This window comes from Topomyia yanbarensis, chromosome 3, assembly GCF_030247195.1.
Source record: "Topomyia yanbarensis strain Yona2022 chromosome 3, ASM3024719v1, whole genome shotgun sequence".
Lineage (NCBI taxonomy): Eukaryota > Metazoa > Arthropoda > Insecta > Diptera > Culicidae > Topomyia > Topomyia yanbarensis.
In genome coordinates this window covers 201633449-201655106 of record NC_080672.1, presented here as the reverse complement: position 1 = coordinate 201655106, position 21658 = coordinate 201633449, and the positions used below count along the sequence as shown (strand labels likewise).

At 36.2% G+C, this 21658-nt stretch overlaps 1 protein-coding gene across 3 annotated transcripts in view; it reads right to left on the bottom strand.

Annotated features, from left to right (window-relative positions):
- Window positions 1–21658, bottom strand: part of LOC131689751 (dystrophin, isoforms A/C/F/G/H) — a 1859985-nt gene that overhangs the window by 199637 nt on the left and 1638690 nt on the right. Inside the window, exons 34-35 of one of the 3 annotated variants that reach the window (XM_058975046.1) lie at window positions 5711–5908; window positions 4795–4878 (exon numbers count right to left, since the gene is read on the bottom strand). In XM_058975046.1, the coding sequence (XP_058831029.1) occupies window positions 4795–4878; window positions 5711–5908 (282 nt within the window). Of the gene's footprint in view, window positions 1–4794; window positions 4879–5515; window positions 5650–5710; window positions 5909–21658 lie in introns of those variants that run through there. The other 2 variants (XM_058975047.1, XM_058975048.1) reach the window with 2 other exon arrangements.

Sequence of the window (21658 nt, the reverse complement as noted above, 5' to 3'; positions counted from 1 at the left end):
AAAAAGGACGAGCTTACATTGTGCTGCAGTCAGGTATAAAAACTCAGCATGCTATTGCTCACGCTCAGAGAGCCAGTGGAAAGGCCGTAAGGAAATCTGGCTTGACTCATTACAACAAACGCTTGACAATAACCTCCCGCGAAATTCAAACCGCCGTCCGTTTGCTTCTGTCAGAAGAGTTGTCCAAGCACCCCGTCTCAGATGGCACCAAAGCTGTTACCATATACACCAGCTCCAAGTAAATTCCGAACACTGCCCAAACAAAAGGCTCTTTTCAGGGCCATCAAATTATCGACAAAGAATCGAATTGAAATTTTGTTATTACAAGCAACAGAAAGTGGCTTGCCAAGAGCGTTGGTTGGTAAGTGAGCCACTTGTGAACAATATCGTCGCTTTCACGTATGGCACAAAATAAAGTTATTTTTGTGATTTGTAGACAGTTTAGTGTAATGATTCAATTTACAAAAATCGAACGTTTCGATATAGGTGCTCCGTTTCAAAATTTTCGCCCAGAATGTTGCCTGTTTTTTTAAACGTGAAAATTTGCTGTTGTACTGAATGAAATACCTTCGATTTTTGCGCTGAATGGAAATAGTTGTGACTAATTCTGTAAAATCTACAATTACTGAAAATAACGGATTTTGTGAAAGCATCCGTACAATTCGATTCCAAGCGAGCCAGACTAGTTTTCGTTGGAAGGTCCACCTCTGACAATAGAATATTTTATTTTATTTTGAATTCAACTACAACTTCCTTGAAAACAGCACAGCTAAAAAACTTTTGGGAAAAACGCGCAAACCTAAATTATCCACTATAATGAAAAATAGTTCCCCCGCCGCACAGCATCATCAAGATTGATAGTAATTCAAGCCGGAAAGCAAAGGGGAGGGAGGTTGTAAGGCAATGGAAAACGAAAATTTCATTTAAATCTTACCGGAATATAATTGGCTGGTCCTGAAAAGAACTTGTTGGTTTGTGGTTTATTTTCGGTCACAATTTAGGTCCGCTCGATTTCTGATAGCTGTAAATTTCTCGCAGGGCGACAGTTTCTGTTCGGTAGCGATGAGGCTCCTGAACCTTCCGGCAGTCGCGCTAGTGCACTGAGTGCACGCTGCTCTGAAAACTTAGCGAAATCGTCTTACAGCAGCTGCGGCTGCTCGTTCAGTGAGCCATTTGCGCGACTTCCGAAGGGTTAACGCCAACCGTGACTCGGACACTTTTACACGGCCTTCGTTGCCAACCGCTTGCGGGGAGCCTTTCCTCCGGTGGACTTACCAGCGGTCTGTTTGATACGGGCCATGTAGCGAAAAATGCTGATCTGCTACTTCTCTGATGCTGGTAGTAGGACGACGGCCAAACGCTCGTTTTCGTGCCTTCATTCTTAAAAGTTCAACAATATTTTCAAAGAATGTTGCAAATTGACAAGTTGATAATTCCAAAAATACTCCAAATAAACTATGTATGTGCAAAAGACGACAAAATCGCATAAAAATTTGCTTGTTTCAGCACAGAATTTCCCGTCGGGAAATCGTTTTTGGCGGGTAAATTTTCTCGTTAGAAATGCAGTTCGCTGATTGGCCGATTCAGATTCGCAATTTCAATTTTGTTCTTTATCAAAAATGTGTGATCTTCCTGAAAAGAACGGTTTTTACAGCAATATGCATTTCATTTGAGAGTTTCAGCGTTCGATTTATGCTTTCTTTTTGGTATGCTTGGGCAGCACTACTGATTGGACGTTTTGCAACCCACCACCTTGAGCAATGGTCATTTGTTTGTTTAACTGTTCGTTGTTACGAATCGCCAGCTGCTGAAGACGTGGGATAATTCGTCTTTTTGTTGGCACAGGCAGCATTTCTTTCCAATTTCAACACTTTAACAGCAAGGTATTCCATTACAGCTACTAAGTAAATGGCACTCCGACGCGTTCAACACAATTTGCTTGTGTATCGACCAATGAAGTGAAGGAGCTACGAAGAATACATATTGAGGACAACACAAAAAAGGACGAGCTTACATTATGCTGCTGTCAGGTATAAAAACTTAGCATGCTGCTGCTCAATATCAGTTTGTTTGAATCGTCGTACCATATACGTCGATCTAAATGTTTCCGAGCATTGTCAAAGGATAGAAGAAGAAGCGGCCGTCCGTTTGCTGCTGTCAGAAAAGTTCGCCAAGCACGCCGTCTCAGATCGCACAAATACAACAGCTCCAAGTAAAATCCGAATACTGCCCAAACAAAAGGCCCTTTTCAAGGCAAATGCTGTCAGAATCGAATTGAAATTTTGTTATTACCAGCATCTGAAAGTGGCTTGCCAAGAGCGTTGGATGTTAAGTTGTGAACAATATTGTCAGCATGTCGTAGAATGACACAAAATAAAAAGTTATCATTTGTGTGATTTGTTGACAGTTTCGTGTAATGATTCAATTTACAAAAAGATTCATTAAATGCTCTTTTAAGGGTTACCATATGAGGATAAATATGTTCGAATATTTTAGATTTCAATGTATGTATACCGATATTTCGGTATTTCCATTAGAAATAACGAAATAACTGCTTTTAATACAACCTATCAGAAGATAGTCAAAATTGTAGCATTTGTATAACCAGTCTAAAGTGTATTCTACTTCACTCCGGTTATGTCTCTGACATTACCTACCCATATTTTATTTTTTTGATTTATATTAAGCATTCTATCCATTTATGAATAACTTTTTTTATTTTTTTTGCTTCATAATAATTTTAAATTTTTATTTGTTTTACTATTTTTCTTTAATTTATTCAGTTTATTCGAAGTGCTATTCGTGCAGGACTCGGAATTGTGCTTATCTCACATCTACTTGCTTGCCAACATCGCGTGTGTCCGGAAAACTAATGAATAATACAACAGTGATATGTGTAAGAAATGTCTCATCTCACTGATAGGTGGATTAAATCGGTTTTTAATATTAAAAATGAAAAAATGCGAGCGTTTTCTGTCCTATTGTAAAAATTGGAAACAGCTGTTATAAGACTTCGCATATACACCCATCATATGTACTATCAAATCACAACCGTTACAGAGTTATTGAACTTTTTTCTCTGTTTGACATGTTTGTTTGCTTTAACTCATGAAGAATAAATTGCATTTTAAATCTTTTAGTTCCATTGGAAAGGTGAGAAAATTTCCTACTGAACAAAGCTAGCCGATTTTCAGAGTGATTGCATAACTTTTCTATAGGAGAAAGGCAAAAATGGATCTCCTAACATAATTCGAACAGGGATTTCTTGTCTATATTGGTTGGTATTTAGATATCGATCAAGCAAAAACTCAAAGTATTTTTTCGCTTATCATTATACTGAGCAACTAGACGGATGAAGGCATTTTAAAGTACCACAAAGCGAATCTCTGCCCATAATGAATTTCCCAGTAAATTTGCTCGAACCGACTTGTCCATCTCCCAGCGTTTCGGCACCGTTAGTCGATCGCCTCATATAATCTGAATCTCTGTCATCGAATCCGTTATTTCCTTAAACTTTTTGCGACGCAGTGGGACGTATACGTCCCACCTACTTCTTTTAAGTTTTTATTGGATTTGGCGTTAACATATAAATACAAAATACAAAAAATTATGTGAATTCGTTAGTTAGCTTTTTTGAAAAAAATCATTAAAATATGCAAAAATGGAGTTTATTATTATGTTGATCTATAAAAGATTCTGAGAGACAAGGATAACTTCTCAACTAGCATAAAAATAAATTATCTGGGTTTTGAGGTCGCTGATTACGATTCTAAAGCGTAAAGCGAACAATAGTGTTAGTATGTTTGCTAAGTTGACTTTGCACGTCAAATCACATCACGTTCACAGATTGAAAAATAGTTTCAGCGGTTTAAGTATCTTTCTTTCATAAACATTGTTAAGCTTTGAGAGAAGCACTATTTTAATCCTCGAAATATGGTCATTTTGGTTTTCTGGTCTCGGATTACCGTGCAAGCACCTAACTTTGCGCCACTCCAAGCTCTGCGCACTTTCTTACTACCACGATCATAAACCATTGAACAGACAATTTCCGAAAATTTCGACGATGACCAAAAAATTATTACCCTTTACTTATACTTCTCAACTAGCATAAAAATAAATTATCTGGGTTTTGAGGTCGCTGATTACGATTCTAATAATAGAATTTGAAAATTCAAAATGGCAGCTATTTTTTTACGAAATTTGCTAATTTTGTTACAAAGGGCATACATTTTCTATTTACGAGTTTTTGGGGTCACTGGTTACGATTTTGATATCAGAGCTCGAAAATTCAAAATGACGCCTACAAAATGGCAATAATTTTTTACAAAACATTAAATTTAGCCAAACACAGTCGTTATATTGGATCCGCAATTTTTAATATGACAATGCTAACGTAAGAATCAAAATCAGCGACCCCGAAAACTGTAAGACGTTTTAGGCCAATATAAAAACATGAAATTTAGCCAAACAATCGTTATATTAGATCCGCCATTTTTAATTTGACAATTCTAACGTCATAATCAAAATCAGCGACCCCGGAAACCCCCTTGTAAGACATTTTAGGGCAATATAAAAACATGAAATTTAGCCAAGCGCAGTCGTCATATTCGATTCGCTAATTTTGAATTTTACATTTTTGACGTCAGAATCAGAATCAGCGACCCCGAAAACCAATATAAAGCTAAAAATAACAGTACATTTTAACAATGAAAGAAAATTCGCATCGCAAAGGGTTAAGGAGTGAATACTAACTATCTGAAGCGAAAAAGACATTACATATCCTTTTATACATACTCTCTAATCTCATAATCAACAACGACTGCCTGTCGATTCTAATGCAGATGATGTAGCCATGTACCCCGGGTAGTGGCGTAAAAACTGTAGGAGTTAGAAACAGTTTGAAGCAACATCTGATGTATCTCGAAATGTACATGATCTTAGACTGCCTTGGATAATCCATCGAGCCTAGTTTGCTACTTTCACCCGTTATATAAGCAAGGTTTAAATAATTCAGAACAAAATGATTTTGAAGCGTTTTTCTTGGTTTAGCACAAGCAAGTTACACAGGCTCGCAAACATAGAAACAATAGAAATTATGACGAATAGTGTTGTAAGAAATTTTCTACAAAACTCTATATAACAAGCGCAACGTTTAGCACTCTTTATAGCTCATAAGTTAATTTTTAAGACTCACTTTACAAGTAGATTTTAAAATTCCTACAGCAAACTCATGAATGCATATTATATCATAGTAGTAATTAACCGAATAATGTAAGCAATAGGTATGGATCGTCACCACTTGTGATTGAGTACCTAATATATTAAATTAGAAATGTAATGTAAACTAAAAAATATAATCATAAAAAAATTATAAATAGAAGTGAAAATCTAATATATAAAAATAAAATATTATCGAATTAAATAAATGTATAAAAAACAGCAACGAATCGAATTATTTAAACCGATTTTTTCTACAACAAAGAAGTTCCATACACTTAGATCTGTTTATTAGTATCGAAGAAAATGAAAATCAAGTTTAATATGAAATTTAGTACATACATAAACGAACAAACATTCATCGCCTTTGAATATGTTAACTTAAGTACATGCAAGCTATTTCTATGATTACAGACATTGTAAAGACATTGTCTAGAAGCAAAATGCAGAACACAATAAAACAATGTAGTTTTAGTATCTTTTTTATAATTACCAGCCATATGCAACAGGCTTGCATGCGGGGGTGGCGGAGGCCTCGAATCAATAGAACTAATGCTGTTCCCGATGTTCGATGTATTCTTCCCACCATCAGCCAATGACATATGGTTATTAGGATCGCCACCACCAATAAGACCGGAATTGGTTACCGCATAAAAGGATGATGTTTTTCCTAATGCGCCGTTCTCCATACCTAGTAAAGCGAACAATAGTGTTAGTATGTTTGCTAAGTTGACTTTGCACGTCAAATCACATCACGTTCACAGATTGAAAAATAGTTTCAGCGGTTTAAGTATCTTTCTTTCATAAACATTGTTAAGCTTTGAGAGAAGCACTATTTTAATCCTCGAAATATGGTCATTTTGGTTTTCTGGTCTCGGATTACCGTGCAAGCACCTAACTTTGCGCCACTCCAAGCTCTGCGCACTTTCTTACTACCACGATCATAAACCATTGAACAGACAATTTCCGAAAATTTCGACGATGACCAAAAAATTATTACCCTTTACTTATACTTGACGTGTATTTGTTTACCATGAAAAATCAGTCATGTAAATAAACAAAGCGATCATCACATGGTCAGTGATTGAGTAGTGTATTCTGGCACATGTTTCATTTTATTTACTATTGAACCGATGAAAAGTAATGTGCAATGTTTGAAATTGTTATTTACATCGTGTTCTTATTTTTGCGCACTTGTAGCAATTCGGGATAGTACGTAAATACAAACCTTTTTCGTTTGTGCAAGTGGAAAACTTTATCGAGCTGGTTATAAACGATCACCCTATCCGTCGCACAGAGGTGGGTCTTCGGACAAAAACAAAAATGTTGCCCAATCTGGCTGAAAATTACATGTAAAGGTAATTTGGGGTGCTGAGCTCTTTTTGACGTAGGACTACGTCGTTGTTTTCGATATGGGAGTGCACTTTGCTAATTCAACAAAAATGGTATGTAACGAAAAGTGGTCCAATTTTAAACGGTTATAATTCAGCCATCTTACGGTAAATTTTCAATTTTTTTGCGCATATCGCTCAGAAATACTTCTAAGAATAGATTCCAATAGATAAACCAAAAGATTTTTGATATCATGGCATTAAAATTTTAAATAATGTTCAACATAGTTAAAATACCAAGCATTTGCACACAGAAGGCTGCGCTTCCCTAGTATGGCACGACAGATTTATGTACCTAACGCGCAACGCTTCTATGAATGACGTCATCATCGACTATTTAAAGAGCAGATTTGGTCGGGCAAGCTCAGTTACCTATTCGACAGCAGGCAGAGCAGAGCACTGCGCTGCATGCTCCCACAGCCAGTGTAGCAGAGGCTAGCATCGTGGTATTAGTTGTGTCTTTCGCACCACCCACCATCACCAGCATTGACTCATTTAGCTTGGTGCGTATCTTCCATTCGTGTACGGACACGATGTACTGGCACAGCTTTTTGATTCAAGCACGGTACACCGTTCGCTTGGGTTTATTGTTTGAGGCGAATGTGTACGTATATTCAAATGTTGCGTGTATGATAGCTTTCGGTTTTTCTTTGCGTTGTCGTCTCCATGACAGGCTAAGGAGACGAAAACTTTCTTAGCAACAAATTCACGCGAATGGATAGAAGAAAGTGCAACGAAGGTTTATTATTTACGTTTCATTAATTTATTGATTCCACGAGATTCATTTCCACTCAGCCTATCCCACTTTGATTCTGCCAATACATAGGTAAGGTACTACAAAGCCTATTTAAGAATGGATGCACTGTTACTCAAAAAATCGCTGCAAAAATGCATCTAAGTCCATCCATAAAACTATTTTCGATTCTTGTATATGTTTTGCTTCGATATATGATTAAGACCACTGCATTCGCTACATCTATGTGTACTTTAGGAAAATTACAATAACAGCAAAATAAAACTATAAAGCTTGTCCTATACAAGGACTGTGACTGTATTGTCTAAAACATGATTTTTAAGCATCGGTCTGGTTGTTTACCGCACACAACAGAAAACTTTTTAAAATTTTAAAGCAGTTTCAGATATTAGTTCGGTTTTCCATCGCAGTTTTCTGTCTGCTTTCTTTAATCGGATTCGATCGCTGATTGTAAATAAATTGACCTGATGAGCAAGACGGTTTGATTCATGAAGTGAACTGTAGAAAGAAATGTTTGACTAATTATTAATCCAAATGTAATAAGAAATTAAATATTTCACGCATTGCAGTTCTACGTCTGCAATTCGTACAACCCCTTAGGGCTGTCCCTTGTAGTTTTTAATGTTAAAAGTTATAAAAGATGAGATAAATTTTCCCATGCAGCGTTGTCGAACCTTTCTTATTAGAATAATACCATTTTTATGATAAATCTGTTTCACTGATTAGCTATATCAATAACAACATAATAATTGAACAAAACTATTTTCAATCTCTACAAAAAGTGTTTGTTTGCTTTTTATTCAGTTGTTATTTTACACTAATCACCATGCACCTCCATATCAGCAAACATTTAATAATGCCTGGCAAAAAAGGGACAAAACAAGATGATTTCCCATAGAATGTATAATAAGTGACCGTTCCGAACTGTTTCAGCTGATTCAACAAATTACATTTGTGAAAAAAAGAATTTAGTATCAACCCACTTAAGATATATTTGTAACATAGTTAGAATCAAACATGTTGAAATGTTCATCAAAGTTCTTCAAAATTAAAATGAAACTAGTTGTGCTCAAATCGGAATAAAATTGAAAGAGCAACATGTTTTTGAAGTAAAGATAGATACTGTGATTTCGAAAACGAATTTCATTATAATTGTCTTACAGAGCGATGTTTGAATTGCTATTAAAAATCTAATTCTCATTTGGTGATCACAAAATTTAGAGAATATGTCATGAAACCTAGGAAAAAAATATCATTATTTGAAACATAGGTTTTTCCAACCTCCGGCCACTGTGCGTCGGGCAGCGACTGCATGTACCTAATGTTCCCGAAAGCTCAATTCGCCTGAGGCTAGAAGCAAAGCAAAGATTTCGAAATCCCGTAGGGCCGCCTATTGTAACGAATGAAGAGCAGGGTTGTTAATACGATACATTTTTCACGATAATATATCGGCGTTACTCGTTAACGATAATGTATCGTCATCGGAAACTCCGTTAACGATAATGTATCGTCGCCTTCATCATCATCGTCGATAATTGTATCGTCGGATTCATCGTCATCGTCGGTTAATCGGTTATCGCGATACATTTTGCGTTACTTTCCCGTTTATTGGAGTTGAAGTTTGTGCGGTTAACTTTCAATTGTTTAGGAATAAATACCTATTGAAGGACATGTTTTTTTTATACTTATTAAATTTAATTAGGCTCAAATGCGGTAGCTCGATGAGGCCGATTGTTCTTTTTTTACAATAAATTAAAAAAAACAGCTACGTTAAGTTTTTTGTCTCGTTCAGACGCAGCTTTCTGCTGCGTGTTGAGATCCTTTTTCTAGGGGGCGAAATATTGCCAGTGTTGTCAACTGCAATTTGAGGTTCGATCCGTTTGTTTTCTTTCGCGTTGTCGTTCATGTCCATGTCCTCATCCGTACTACTTTCCTGCTGCTCGCGGTCAGATGTTACAGTTTGTGTATTACTCTTATCATTCGTTATTGTATGTTCGTATTTTTCGGCATTCATTTCGTTGTTGTTGTTGCTTGATCCGGAGATGTTGGTTTTGCAGCTGTTAGTGGTTTAGCGTAAGATGGTTCTGGGCTGATTTCAGTTGGAGTTTTCCTTAACAGTTTCTACGCAAGGTTTTCCGAGGTGCAGCTTCTTCGTGCAGAACTGGCACGTAGGAATTTACCCTGGGTACGTGACTAGTGATGTCTGTTGAATGAGAGCATCGTCCCTTCCTAACACTGTGAAGCTTATGTATGAGGGAATTGGCTTGATCACACGCATTCCCACCACACGAACACCGTTATGGATGCCCGGGAAAAAATCCTCCATGTATCATGTGTAACGGAGTCTACTTCTCCGTATTTTTGCAAGCATTTTTTAATCACGCTGTCAGGGGTACGCGTAGCCAAATCATGGACACGAACTTCTACAGCGCCGTTCTCGATGTATACGGGAATGCTATATTTAACATTGCCGCATTCGGCGGTGTGCTGCATGTTGTTTCGCGAGGCGAATGACTCAGCTTGGTTAATGTTCTTGAACGAAATCAGCACGCAATGTTTGATATGATGCATTTGTAGGGTTTTCACTTCATCCAGATTGAGTTCCATCTGCACTTTTAATAACTGTTCCACTTCCCGAATGGCTGGTCTTACGGGGCATTTCGAAAAATCAACAGCAACACAGTTCGGCCGCATCTGGGTTGTTTTTTGCTGGGCACCGACACTCATCACTAAATCGCACAGTATGTATAGGCTATTGTTATATGAATTGCTTGTGCAATAGGCAACGATTGATTTTTAGGTAGAATTGACTGTTTCACTTGCGCGGGACGATTTTTTGCTTCTGCTCAGGGCGATATGTGAAGACAAACTGAAGGACATGTTGTTGGCAGTTGAAAATCAATAGTTTTGACGCGACGATGCGTTAAAATGTTTTTTTTCAACTTTTCGGAAAAGTGTATTATATTGAAGGGAAAGTTGTTGGCAGTTGAAAATCAATAATTTTGGACATTTTTAATACGCAGAAGAGTCCGAAGATGTGTCAAAATGGAATGTTTGCAATTTTTCGAGTAAGTTGGTGCACAGAAGAGTCCCAGGTGCACAGTGTTTCCAAGCGGCAAAAAGGCGATCAAAATTGTTTTGACCATGAAGAAAACAAATTTTGAGCTATTGTGTAATTAGTAATTTTTAGCACGCAAAAACATATATTGAAAAAACTACTAAACCACTATTATTAGGCCATTCACAAATTACACTACACATTTAAGTGGTGTGGTGATTAACATATTTTATTATAATTTTAATTTAAACTAGAAGATTTTGAATTTTAAAAAGGAGAATATACATATTTCCAATGTATGCTTTTTTTCTAGTTGGGAAGCTTTTGGCCCCCTCCCCGTTTCTTCTCTCCATTATGTAACAAGATGCTTCGTGCTTCCTTCTTTTACCCTGAAATATGTAGTGTAATTTATGAACGGCCTCATAATAGAGTTTTAGTCGTTTTTTGAATACAGTGAAGACCCGTTTTTATAAGCCACTTGGTGAATTTTAGGCTGATAAAACGATGACATTGACAAAATCGGCACATATTTTTTCTGGTTCTGATGAGACGAAGTCGAAACGCAAACACCTGGACTAATATATATTTTTTCTTATTTCTTTTTAATAAACCGCAGCGGTTGAAATATTCTTCTTTAGTCCCTCGACAAAGCCTCATAACCCCTTCTGATTATTTAGTAAAAATTTCCCTTATAGATCTTACAGGTCTTATTATTATTTTTGTATATTTTGCATCTCTAAGATAAGAAAAATATACTAAAGAAGGAATTTACTCGAATTTGACTTGAACGTAGGCTAGAGCCCACCAAACGATTTTGAAAGTTTGTTCTACCGATTCGTATTGGTATTCGTCTGCGGAAATTTGCGGCTTCCATACCAAACATTGCTTTTTGGACATTAAAACATTCGATAACTTCTAAGTTGTAAGAGATACAAATAAACTTACATTACAAAAAATCTGTATTTTCTTATGCTGAACGAAATCTTGGAACATTTTGAAATTCTACAAAATTTCCAGGAAAAGTATTTTGAAAAACGAAATTTTCTGGGGTATATCAAAGAAATCTTCACAAACGTATAATTAAATCGACAGATAGACATAGTCTCTTAAGTTAACACTTAAGATATTCTCATCAAAAGTTTTTTTAATTTTCATTAATGATCAAACAAAAAGTTGCTTCTCAGCTTTAGAGGAATTAATCACCCAACTAATACTTTTTAAATGCAAAAAAAATTAAATAAACTTCGCTGAAGACATCCCGATCGGAAACACATAACAGAAATATTTCAAAACTATATCTCGAATTGCTACTTGTTATAAATTTCTGTTATTTCAACTACTAACGAAACCTAATTTATAACATAATATGTTACAAAAATTGTGTTCTGTTATAATCTTGTTATTTCATTCTGATCGGGATTATAGCTAAAAAATGTTTTTCGTGATTCAAAGAATTTCTTTCACCTTTTTGCCACTTTGGAAACACTGTGCACTGGTGGATTCTCCTGTGAATTGAAAATGTCCAAAACTATCGATTTTCAACTACCAGGTTGTTGGCTCTTCAATATAAACAGTTCGTGAAAAGTTGAAAAAATTTCTATTTTGACGCACCGACGGTACATGCCCAATAACTTCTTCAATATAATAAACTTTCCCTAAAAGTTGAAAAAAATCCATTTTGACACATCGTCGAACCCCCTGTGTATTGAAAATGTCCAAAACTATTGATTGTCAACTGCCAATATCTTTCCCTGCATAGAAAATGTCCAAAACTATTGATTTTCAACTACCAACAAAATGTCCTTCAATAGTTATTTATTTCTAAACAATTGAAAGTTAACCGTATCAACTTCAACTCCAATAAACGGGAAAGTAACGCAAAATGTATCGCGATAACCACCGATGAATTATCGACGATGACGATGAATCCGACGATGCATTATCGTTAACGGATTTTCGGATGACGTTGACGGGTGGTTAACGTTATCGACGATGACGATTAATTATCGATTAACAACCCTGATGAAGAGGAAACTTTTTTCAATTGGATAATCGATAGCGCAATGGTTGGCTTTCCGGTTGATCGGCAACGACTAAGGACATCAAATGGATTCATTGAAAATTATTGGTTGCCAAAAAATGGATTGAAATAACATTTTTAAAACGCTGCGGGTAAGATCGACACCCCAAAGTGGCAAAAGCGACTCCCTTGTTAACTTTCTTTTTGTCCAAGATTTTTCATTAAAAATGTGTTGTGCATGTGCGGCAAAGCGTAATTATGGGTATATGAATATGTGTGATGCAAATACATGCTTTTTGGAATTACATCGCGTAGCAAGAGGAAGAGCATACGAATGTGTGGTGTGAATAAATAATGCTTAACACTTGGTTTGTATTATGGTAAAGATTTTCCCCCGTTAATCTTTTCAAGCATTTTTATCGCTTGTGAAGCCATTCTAAGGAGTATGATCTGTTCTGCAAGAAGAATATATCCCCTGTACTAAGATTCATTCACTTAGAAGTAACATACGGTTTGTAGTAAGCTATTTTTCGGAACTCTGTTGATCCACAATCCGGCAGTCGATGGAAATTGTTCTTCAATATCATTTTTGAATCTCATATTAGATTATCTTTTTTTCTTTCGTTTTATAATAATACTATAAATCGCGTTCAATTTGATTTTTAATTTTTTGGTCGGCTTGAGACAATACTGGCAAGGAATAAATGCAAATCCCAGAGTTTCCTTGTATTTCAGATATTAACAAGATGTTATAATAGTGTAATTGAATACCATAAACAACTCCCAGTCGTTCGGATTGAATCAAAAATGAACTCAACCTTCTAAACAGCGTGTCGATCTTACCCCGCCTAAAACTGTCGCTCTTACCCCAACAGTGCACATTTTTGTTAAATGCCCAATAAACAGTGTTGGAATACTTTTTTTTATTTGTTTTTTATTTCGATTATAGAGGTTTTAACCTTGAGGTCATTCGCCTCTTCGGGTTAGAAAAATCTCTTATGAAAAATTTCTAACCCTATGTGCGGGGTCGGGACTCGAACCCAGGTGCGGTGCGTACAAGGCAATCGATTTACCAACTACGCTTCGCCCACCCCTGTGTTGGAATACGGCAAAAATACTGGTGATTTTCAAAGCTTTTGTGCTGTTAAAACCTTAAAATGTTTCAACTATAAATAACATCCAAGTGCGCATCAACCTTGCTTTCGCATGTTTTGTTTATTTTGTGACGTTGGATGAATCTAAAATTTGATATCTGGGAAAAGTCGAGGGTTGTCGGGCTTACCCACGGTGTCAGACTTGCCCCCGATTCCCCTATATGTTCAGCTAATCAGGCGGAAACAATTCCCGTTCGGAAGTGGCTGAAATCGCTCCTTAGACAACATCCAATATATCTTGGCAAATCCCTACTAGTGCGCTAACCAAGCAACGGACAAGTGCAACGGAAAAACTCGAGCTTGGTTTGATCTTATTCATCTGATACGAATAAATTGCACAACATCGCAAGTAATCTTGTCCGTGTGTTAAATATGGACGATTTAACCATCCGTTTGGTACCAAACAAAGAGGTAGGGTTGGGAAAACCGGATGGTTTTAAAAAACCGGTATTTTCGGTATTGGAAATGAAAAAACCGGTATTTAAAAAAAATACAGACTGTGTTTACAAAACAATCGCTCAACATAAAAAGCATCATTTAACAGAGAACATGATTTGCTCTCAAAGTACCCCAATATCGAAAAAAGCTTTATGAATGTTGATTAGATTACTCTTATGGAAAACAAAGTGGTCGTTCATCTTTCTATCGGTTAAAACCTATATAATCAAAATAAAAAATGGGATGTGATTCAGCATTCTTTTTTTTGTATCGCAGTATGCAAAGTGTCGTCGTTTATTGGTCCAAAAAGCACACTGGTTAGCTAGATGCAGCCGGCATTCCGAGATTTGAAAAACAAATTCATGGAAAATCAGAGCTGAAGTTATTCTTTTCTGGTTATCCAAATGCTCGGACATAAAGGTGGAACAGGTTTCAGTCTGTCGAAAACGAAAACGCTGTAGGACAGATTGATCAAGGTCAGATTTGTCACTGGTATCCAAAAATGCTATTCGAACACTCATACTCAATTTATGAAAGCGCTTGAGCATAAATTCCGCCTTGTCTTGAAAACCAGTGCTTTGTAACAATCTTCTTTTAACTTCATTTCCAGTAGTGTGAATACTTAATTTGAATTTGCCAGTAGCGTGAATACTTAATTTGAATTTAAAATGGAGTATGTGGGGATATGGAGTTGATTGATTTTGTCTTGCAGATTTTCTTGTTGCTCCACAGTTTGATAAGTTATATTCGACATGTCGGATTTTTTGGGGTCGTTAAATTAAGCTGTATCCACTGTTTACATAAGCAGTATTCCCCTGCTTACATCATTATTAATGAGTCCTAAAACAGGCAAGCTTACTGTGCATGGGACCTAATTTGAAAACACTAGCAAGTAAAATTTTTTTAAAGTGCTTTAAAGCTGTGCAACAATAAAATCCCTTTTATTAATTAGTCCTTCTTAACAAATTACCGAAAATATCGGTTTTTTATTCTTATAAAACCGGTATTTGGGTATAGGATATTTAGACGGTTTTACCGGTTTTCGGTAACGGTAAAACCGGTACTCCCAACTCTACAAAGAGGTAATTCGCGAGGATCGGAGAAAAGTACGTGCACAAAAACTGTGCGAATTCAAAGAAAGAAGCCTACACTACATTATTAGCGGCAAATGCAGCGGGAAATCTGGCACCAACTCTTGTACTGTTCCCTTACAAGCAGCGGCTTAAATAGCTCGAAACACTCCATTATCAGGCAGAAATAATGAAACCGTACGCCGAATTTATGTCGGATCGATAGAGCACATCTATAGTCGTTCTTTAGAGGACACCCATATTTATCACACCAGATCCTTAGCACTTTGTCATAGCACAGTAAAAGTGTAGGAGAACTGAAATACAAACAAATGGCGCTATATTGCAGGAGATTCGTCATTAATGATGCTTGCCTGAAAACGCATATGACAATGCATTGTACATTACGCTGCGCAGAAAAAGCACATCATAGTAAGACAATTTGAAACCTACTGTCCGTTCGTGTTGCATTTATGACCCATATTCCATTTCCATTTAATGTACGAATCAAATAGATTGATTCTATTAAAATCATCGTTTTTTAGAATATGCGCAAAGTTAGGCGGTGCCCGGGCAAAGTAAGGAACAATGTAGATTTTGTGCGCAAAGTTAGGTACAAAATAACGAATCAGCTCTAAAATTTTTTTTAGTCTATTCCTTTTCTTACTAATATTTTCTATGTATAAAATGGTCAAAACTCCACCATGAAAATAAATTTTAAGGGAGGGTAACGCTTTTCTTCTATTCTTTGTATTGAATCAAACTTAGAAATTTATTTACTGCGCAGAGTATGGTGCGTACACGGTATAATCACAGAGCATTTTCTTGCGATAAAAGTCGACGTTTCAAAGGGAGTACCGTGCAGGCACTTAATTCCGCGCATCTAAGGTATAAGTGAACCTAAATTTGTTATGTGAAATCAACCAAAACTGATAGAGTTACGCAACTAGCCCCACTGGTTAGCAATTTTATCATGTTTCTATGATAAATTATAACAACAAGATAATTTAAACAGAATTATACAAAAATTTCAAAAATGGAAGATGTGTTGTTGTAATTGTAATTTATTAATTGTACGGTAACCTGTTACATGTGTTTAATTTAGATCAAGGAAGTTGTTGTTGTACCAAATTCCACGCATCATAGGGGAGAGTGAGGATAGGTGAACCACGGGGATAGGTGAACCCAGTGCAGTAAAATTTTAGTTCATTCAATCGAAGCTGAATGAACGCTGTCAATCAGTCGTCTACGGTAGCATTCATATGGTCAAGGCTCCGAAAATGGCAACCATAGGCGAAATTATTTTTTAGCAAATTTTGAGTCAAACTGTTTGTTTTCCGTATGTATATAACCTCTAATATTCAAAAATATGAATGCTGATCTCAGAAAAAAAATTCATGTCTGTCATTTATGAAAGTTTGTTGATGCTACTTGCATGACCTGAAAATGACTAAAAGACCGTAAGGAGATAAAAAGGGAAACAAAATCCATATTTTCAACTTTTTGCTTGCAACCACATTTTTTTATCGTTAATTTTGATGATATTGCTTGAAAAATTTTGATGAATATGTATTATTGCTTATTTTCAGTTGTGAAGTAATGAAAACCAAATAACTTGTAACGTGACAGATCAAAAATTCAAAAAAGTTTTGTGGACCGCACCAACAGCATGCATACAATGTCTAACCTGCATTTTTTCTTACTACTTTGAGTCTACTTTTTGAAAATGTATTGTGAAAACTTTAAAGTTTTATTAATTTTTAAGAAAACATAGTTTATCTTATGTAACGTGAAAGATTTTTTCTGCTGTAAAGCAATTCTATCAAGATTGATTCAATTGCGTCAATATAGGTAACCATCTTTGATTCTGATGAATCCTTTTACGTTTCATGTATATCGGAGACTAAGTATTTTTCAATATTAAACAAACAATTTTTATTCAAGAGTAATATTTAAAAAGCGCGTATGAGATGTTGAATGCACTACTTTCAATATATATTGTTCGAAAACCGCCATTTGTGCAGCAAAACTATATGATAGCGAGTTCTAGGGAATTAATTGTTCTGTGTGAATATTTTTTGGCGAAATTTTTCAAAAAAAGGAGCAAAAAAGTATTAAAAATACAAATACATTGTTAAAAAAACCAAAAAAAAATGAAAATGCAATTACATAAAAACAATGTTTTTTGTTAACGAAAGCCTTAAACTGACAAAACTATAATTGCACTATTAGGAAGTTATTAGAAGGAAAACATTTTTAACTTCAAGTATTCTTCCAAATTTCTTAGTATTTGCCAGTCATAAATATAATTTTCTTATACAATATTAATACTAAATATAATTTCGAAGCAAAATGCTCTTAAATTTTTTTTATCGGGATGTTTTGATTTTTTTTCAATAAAAATATCTAGTAGTGAAAATACGCCCTTTTAATAAATTACTCACAAATACCAAACGCAAAAAACATAACACGTTTAAAATTTAATTGCAAATAAAAAACTTTAAAATATAATTGCATTGTAGAGAAAATAACAATAAAAAGTTTTAACATATTTCAATAATTCCTTTAATTTTTAATTTTTGTTAATTTTTTTTCGTTTTAAAAAATTTAGTTATAGAATGTATTTCAAAATGGGTTTTCAATTCATAATGCTCACGAAAAAGTATCCTTTAAAATGTAGATGTTTTCAAGTTATTTTGGATTTTTTTTCGACATAATATATTACTTCGTGAAATTACGACCTTTTCAAAAGTTTTTCACGTTTATTCATCAAAACCAATATGATTTTTCAAAATAAACATGAAATTTCCCGTTAATACTCACTTCCTAGATTAAGGATGATTTGTGTACGATTGTCTTGATATCCTTGCTTCAATGAAAATGCAGAACTGTAACGTGACAGATTCTGGTTGTAACGTGACAGATCATTGAGAATACTCCATAAAATCGAAAACAAAGTTTTTCTTCAGGAAAACTATATTTCAAACTCTTCCTTGCTTTCTAAGCTTCAACTTAAAACTGTTTTCATGCAAATTTGGGGGCCAACGGAACAGACTTTTTCTATTTAGTCGGGCAACCTCCAAACTAACTGCGAAAATTGTGTAACGTGACACACGTATCAAAATGACAATAAAGTGAAAACTGTTCATGATAGATAACAACTTTCTGTACAAAAAATGTGCGGTTTAGTGACCTTAATAATGCGCAGTTGTGATAGAATATGGTTTTATTGTTTTTGCTGACTTATATTATGAAATATGCGTAAAAATGTAACGTGACAAACAGAAGCCTTGACCATATTCACTTACCGCATCAGATACTGTTGATCTGAAGCTCGGTTCATGGCTCTTCACTCACCGTCGCAATTCATAGTCAACCACCTTCGTTTGATCCTCTCAAATGAATAGATCCGCTTTCAATTTACCCAGTGAGCACTAGTCAAATGAGATCCGGGTAAGCCTAAGACAAGAAGAGACAACAGGCTTCGTGTTTTTGGTTATCTTGCCTTTCTAGTGTCAGATGGCAGATGAGTGTATGTAGCTAGCGAGGTTGACAGTGCAGCCAATTTCTTTGTCATATTTAGATATGTTGCTATAATACACATAATAATGACCGCTTTATTAACACACATTTCGCCAAAATTTATCTGGTACTAATCAATCCAACATTTTTATCACATACTTCATGTTTCTAGCAAATTTGGCCAGCATAACAGCCTATTTATCAGAATCAAATTTGCAACAAAAATATAATAGAGATGTACGTACTACCAAATACGTTTTTCATTGCAACCAGTTCCAACAAGCTGTTATTACTAGATTCAATATTTTTTGTCTGAAATCTGCGAATTTAAGAAATTTTGAAGAATAAATATGACAGCCGCAGTATAGCTATCATTATTGTACGAAGCTGTAAAATTCATTGCCAAAATCAAATATGTAATTCAGCAATTTTCTTTGCACCTCTACCAATATTTTCCAGTTCCGATGACATGGTAAAGGGGTAAAACACTTCCACACTGGTTCTATAGGAAGACATTACGAGCACAGTCTACAGACACGAGAATAGTCGATGATCTCTATCAGAAAGTATTCGAAAAGATTTAGCGCGATATGCAATAAACAGTCCGCATAAACGAGAACAATAAATGGATTATTTGTATTATTGTTTTTCCACAATTTGTCATAAAGTGATTCGACAATAAACACACCATACCGTAAATTGTTTCTGTCATTTGGGGTATTGTTTTCAGCCGGATAACTATTTGGGGAATATGGCGTTAGGTTATGTTACAATACAAAAACGACGATTTTTTCGAACCTTTTTTTCGCGGACTATACAAGTTATCACCGGACTTGGCCAGGAGCTTCAAAAATATTTCGCCACGCGCAAACAGGTGCGCGTGACACCAGTCGGAACCCCGATTCGAAGACACATTAATTGCCGACGCAGCAGCACCCGACGAGTAGCACCAGCGCAGCGTCATCATTAATGTAGGTTCGATTAGCTCAGGCCTCTGTAACAATGTTGTTAGAAATAAATTCATTCTTGATTCGACCATAGTAGCAAGAGGTTTGTTTTTTAAAAAGAACCTCCGGCACATGAGTTGATAACTGGCGCCCGAAAAACGGGACTCGGTTAGTAATAGTTTAAAGCCATCTGTAGCTGCCCGCAATAAGTGGAATTCGGAGACTCGGACTTAGAGCCATCGCTGATCAACTCGACGATTTGCAGCCCCGAAGCGCGACCAGGTGCACTAACCAGAACCGTTCACCCCCGGAAATAATAGGACTATAGGACCTAGGCGATGGCCCGCTGTACTCATGTACATCCTTTATTTTTTGTAAGTATAAAGTGAAAACGAAAGAAATAGATTAAGTGTAACACCGCACCGTCAAGCAGCTAGTGCGAAAAAAATTAAACCTTACTAACAACACAGCGGCATCATTCGTAACCGAACGTTGTGCCGAGAAACAAGTGCTTTTTGTTCTCTCCGGTGTGATTTAGTTCTTTCGGCAGTACGAAGGTGCTTGCTGTGGCAGAGGCTGCAGTAAAGCACTACTAATAAACAGTCCCGCGAGTGATAATTATTACCTGCGATATCGGTGAAGGTAGTAGTTACTTTTCTTATCGATTTTTGCCTTTCTCATATAAAGAAAGGCTATGCAATCACTGTAAAAATCGACTTTTTAACCAAGGCCCGTAGGGCCGAGTGTCATACACCATTCGATTCAGTTCGTCGAGATCGGCAAATGTCTGTGTGTGTATGTATGTATGTATGTGTGTGTGTGTGTGTGTGTATGTGTGTGTGTCATTTAAACTCACACAATTTTCTCAGAGATGGCTGAACCGATTTTCGCAAACTTAGTTTCATCTGAAAGGTATAACGTTCCCATAAGCTGCTATTGAATTTTTAGTTGATCCGACTTCCGGTTTCGGAGTTACGGGTTGAAAAGTGCGGTCACACAGCAAATTCCCATACAAACTGGTACCACCATGATGTTCAAATGATGTAAAACATATCAAAATTGATGTAACATTACTCTAGTTTGCGGGTCTGGATCACTAATGATCAATCAAAGCAGCTTTGACCACATTGGCCACCTATGACGGTTCATGACACCCCCGGGGAACCCGCCAAGTTCCTAAACTAATATCACACCCATTCCACAACGAATTCACTACCGATTTTTACAAACTTGATTTCAAATGAAAGATACAGTAATGCCATTGACTGCTGCTGAATTTCATTCGGTTCTGACTCTTGCTTCCGGAGTTACAGGGGTGTTAGTAAGGATACACTGGAATTTTCCATATAAATCGGTACAATCGTAATACCTCAGAGGCTAAAAACTATTGAAATGGTCACCAAATTACTTCTAATCGCAGATCTAGATCACTGATTGCCAATCAAACATTCTTTGAATATATTGTCCACTATCGACGATTCCGGAAGTCCGGAATTTCGGGCATATTCCACAATTAAAGTCACATCGGTTCATCGGTGATGACTGAACCGATTTTCTCAAACCAAGTCTCAAATGGAAGGCAAAATATGCAGTTGAGTATTGCGTCGCCGCGTTTGTAGATCTAGGTCCCCAACAGTCATTCAAAGGCTCTTTGGTCACACTGGCCACCATCGACGGATCCTGAAGTATCCAAATTCAGAATAACGGTTATATTGGTTTCTCTAAAATGGCTAGACCGATTTGATCAACTTAGTCTCAAATGAAAGGTGTCGCGTCCCCGGAAACTGATATTAAATTCCATCTCCATCCGACTTCCGGCTCCGGAGTTACGGGTTGTGGAGTGCGATCACATAGAAAACTCCGATTCAAACCGATACCGCGATGAATGCAAAAAGGTGCTCTTATATATGTACTTGCCAAGTGTAATAAGAATGAAAGAGATTTCCATAATGTTATATTGTACGAACCAGCTATTATATCATAGTTTGGAGAAATGAGAAAGGCACAATTGCACCTCTAGGTGGATTAAAACAGGTTTTTTAATTATTGTTTTTGATTTTTTATTTTGATTTAAATTAAATAGTGCG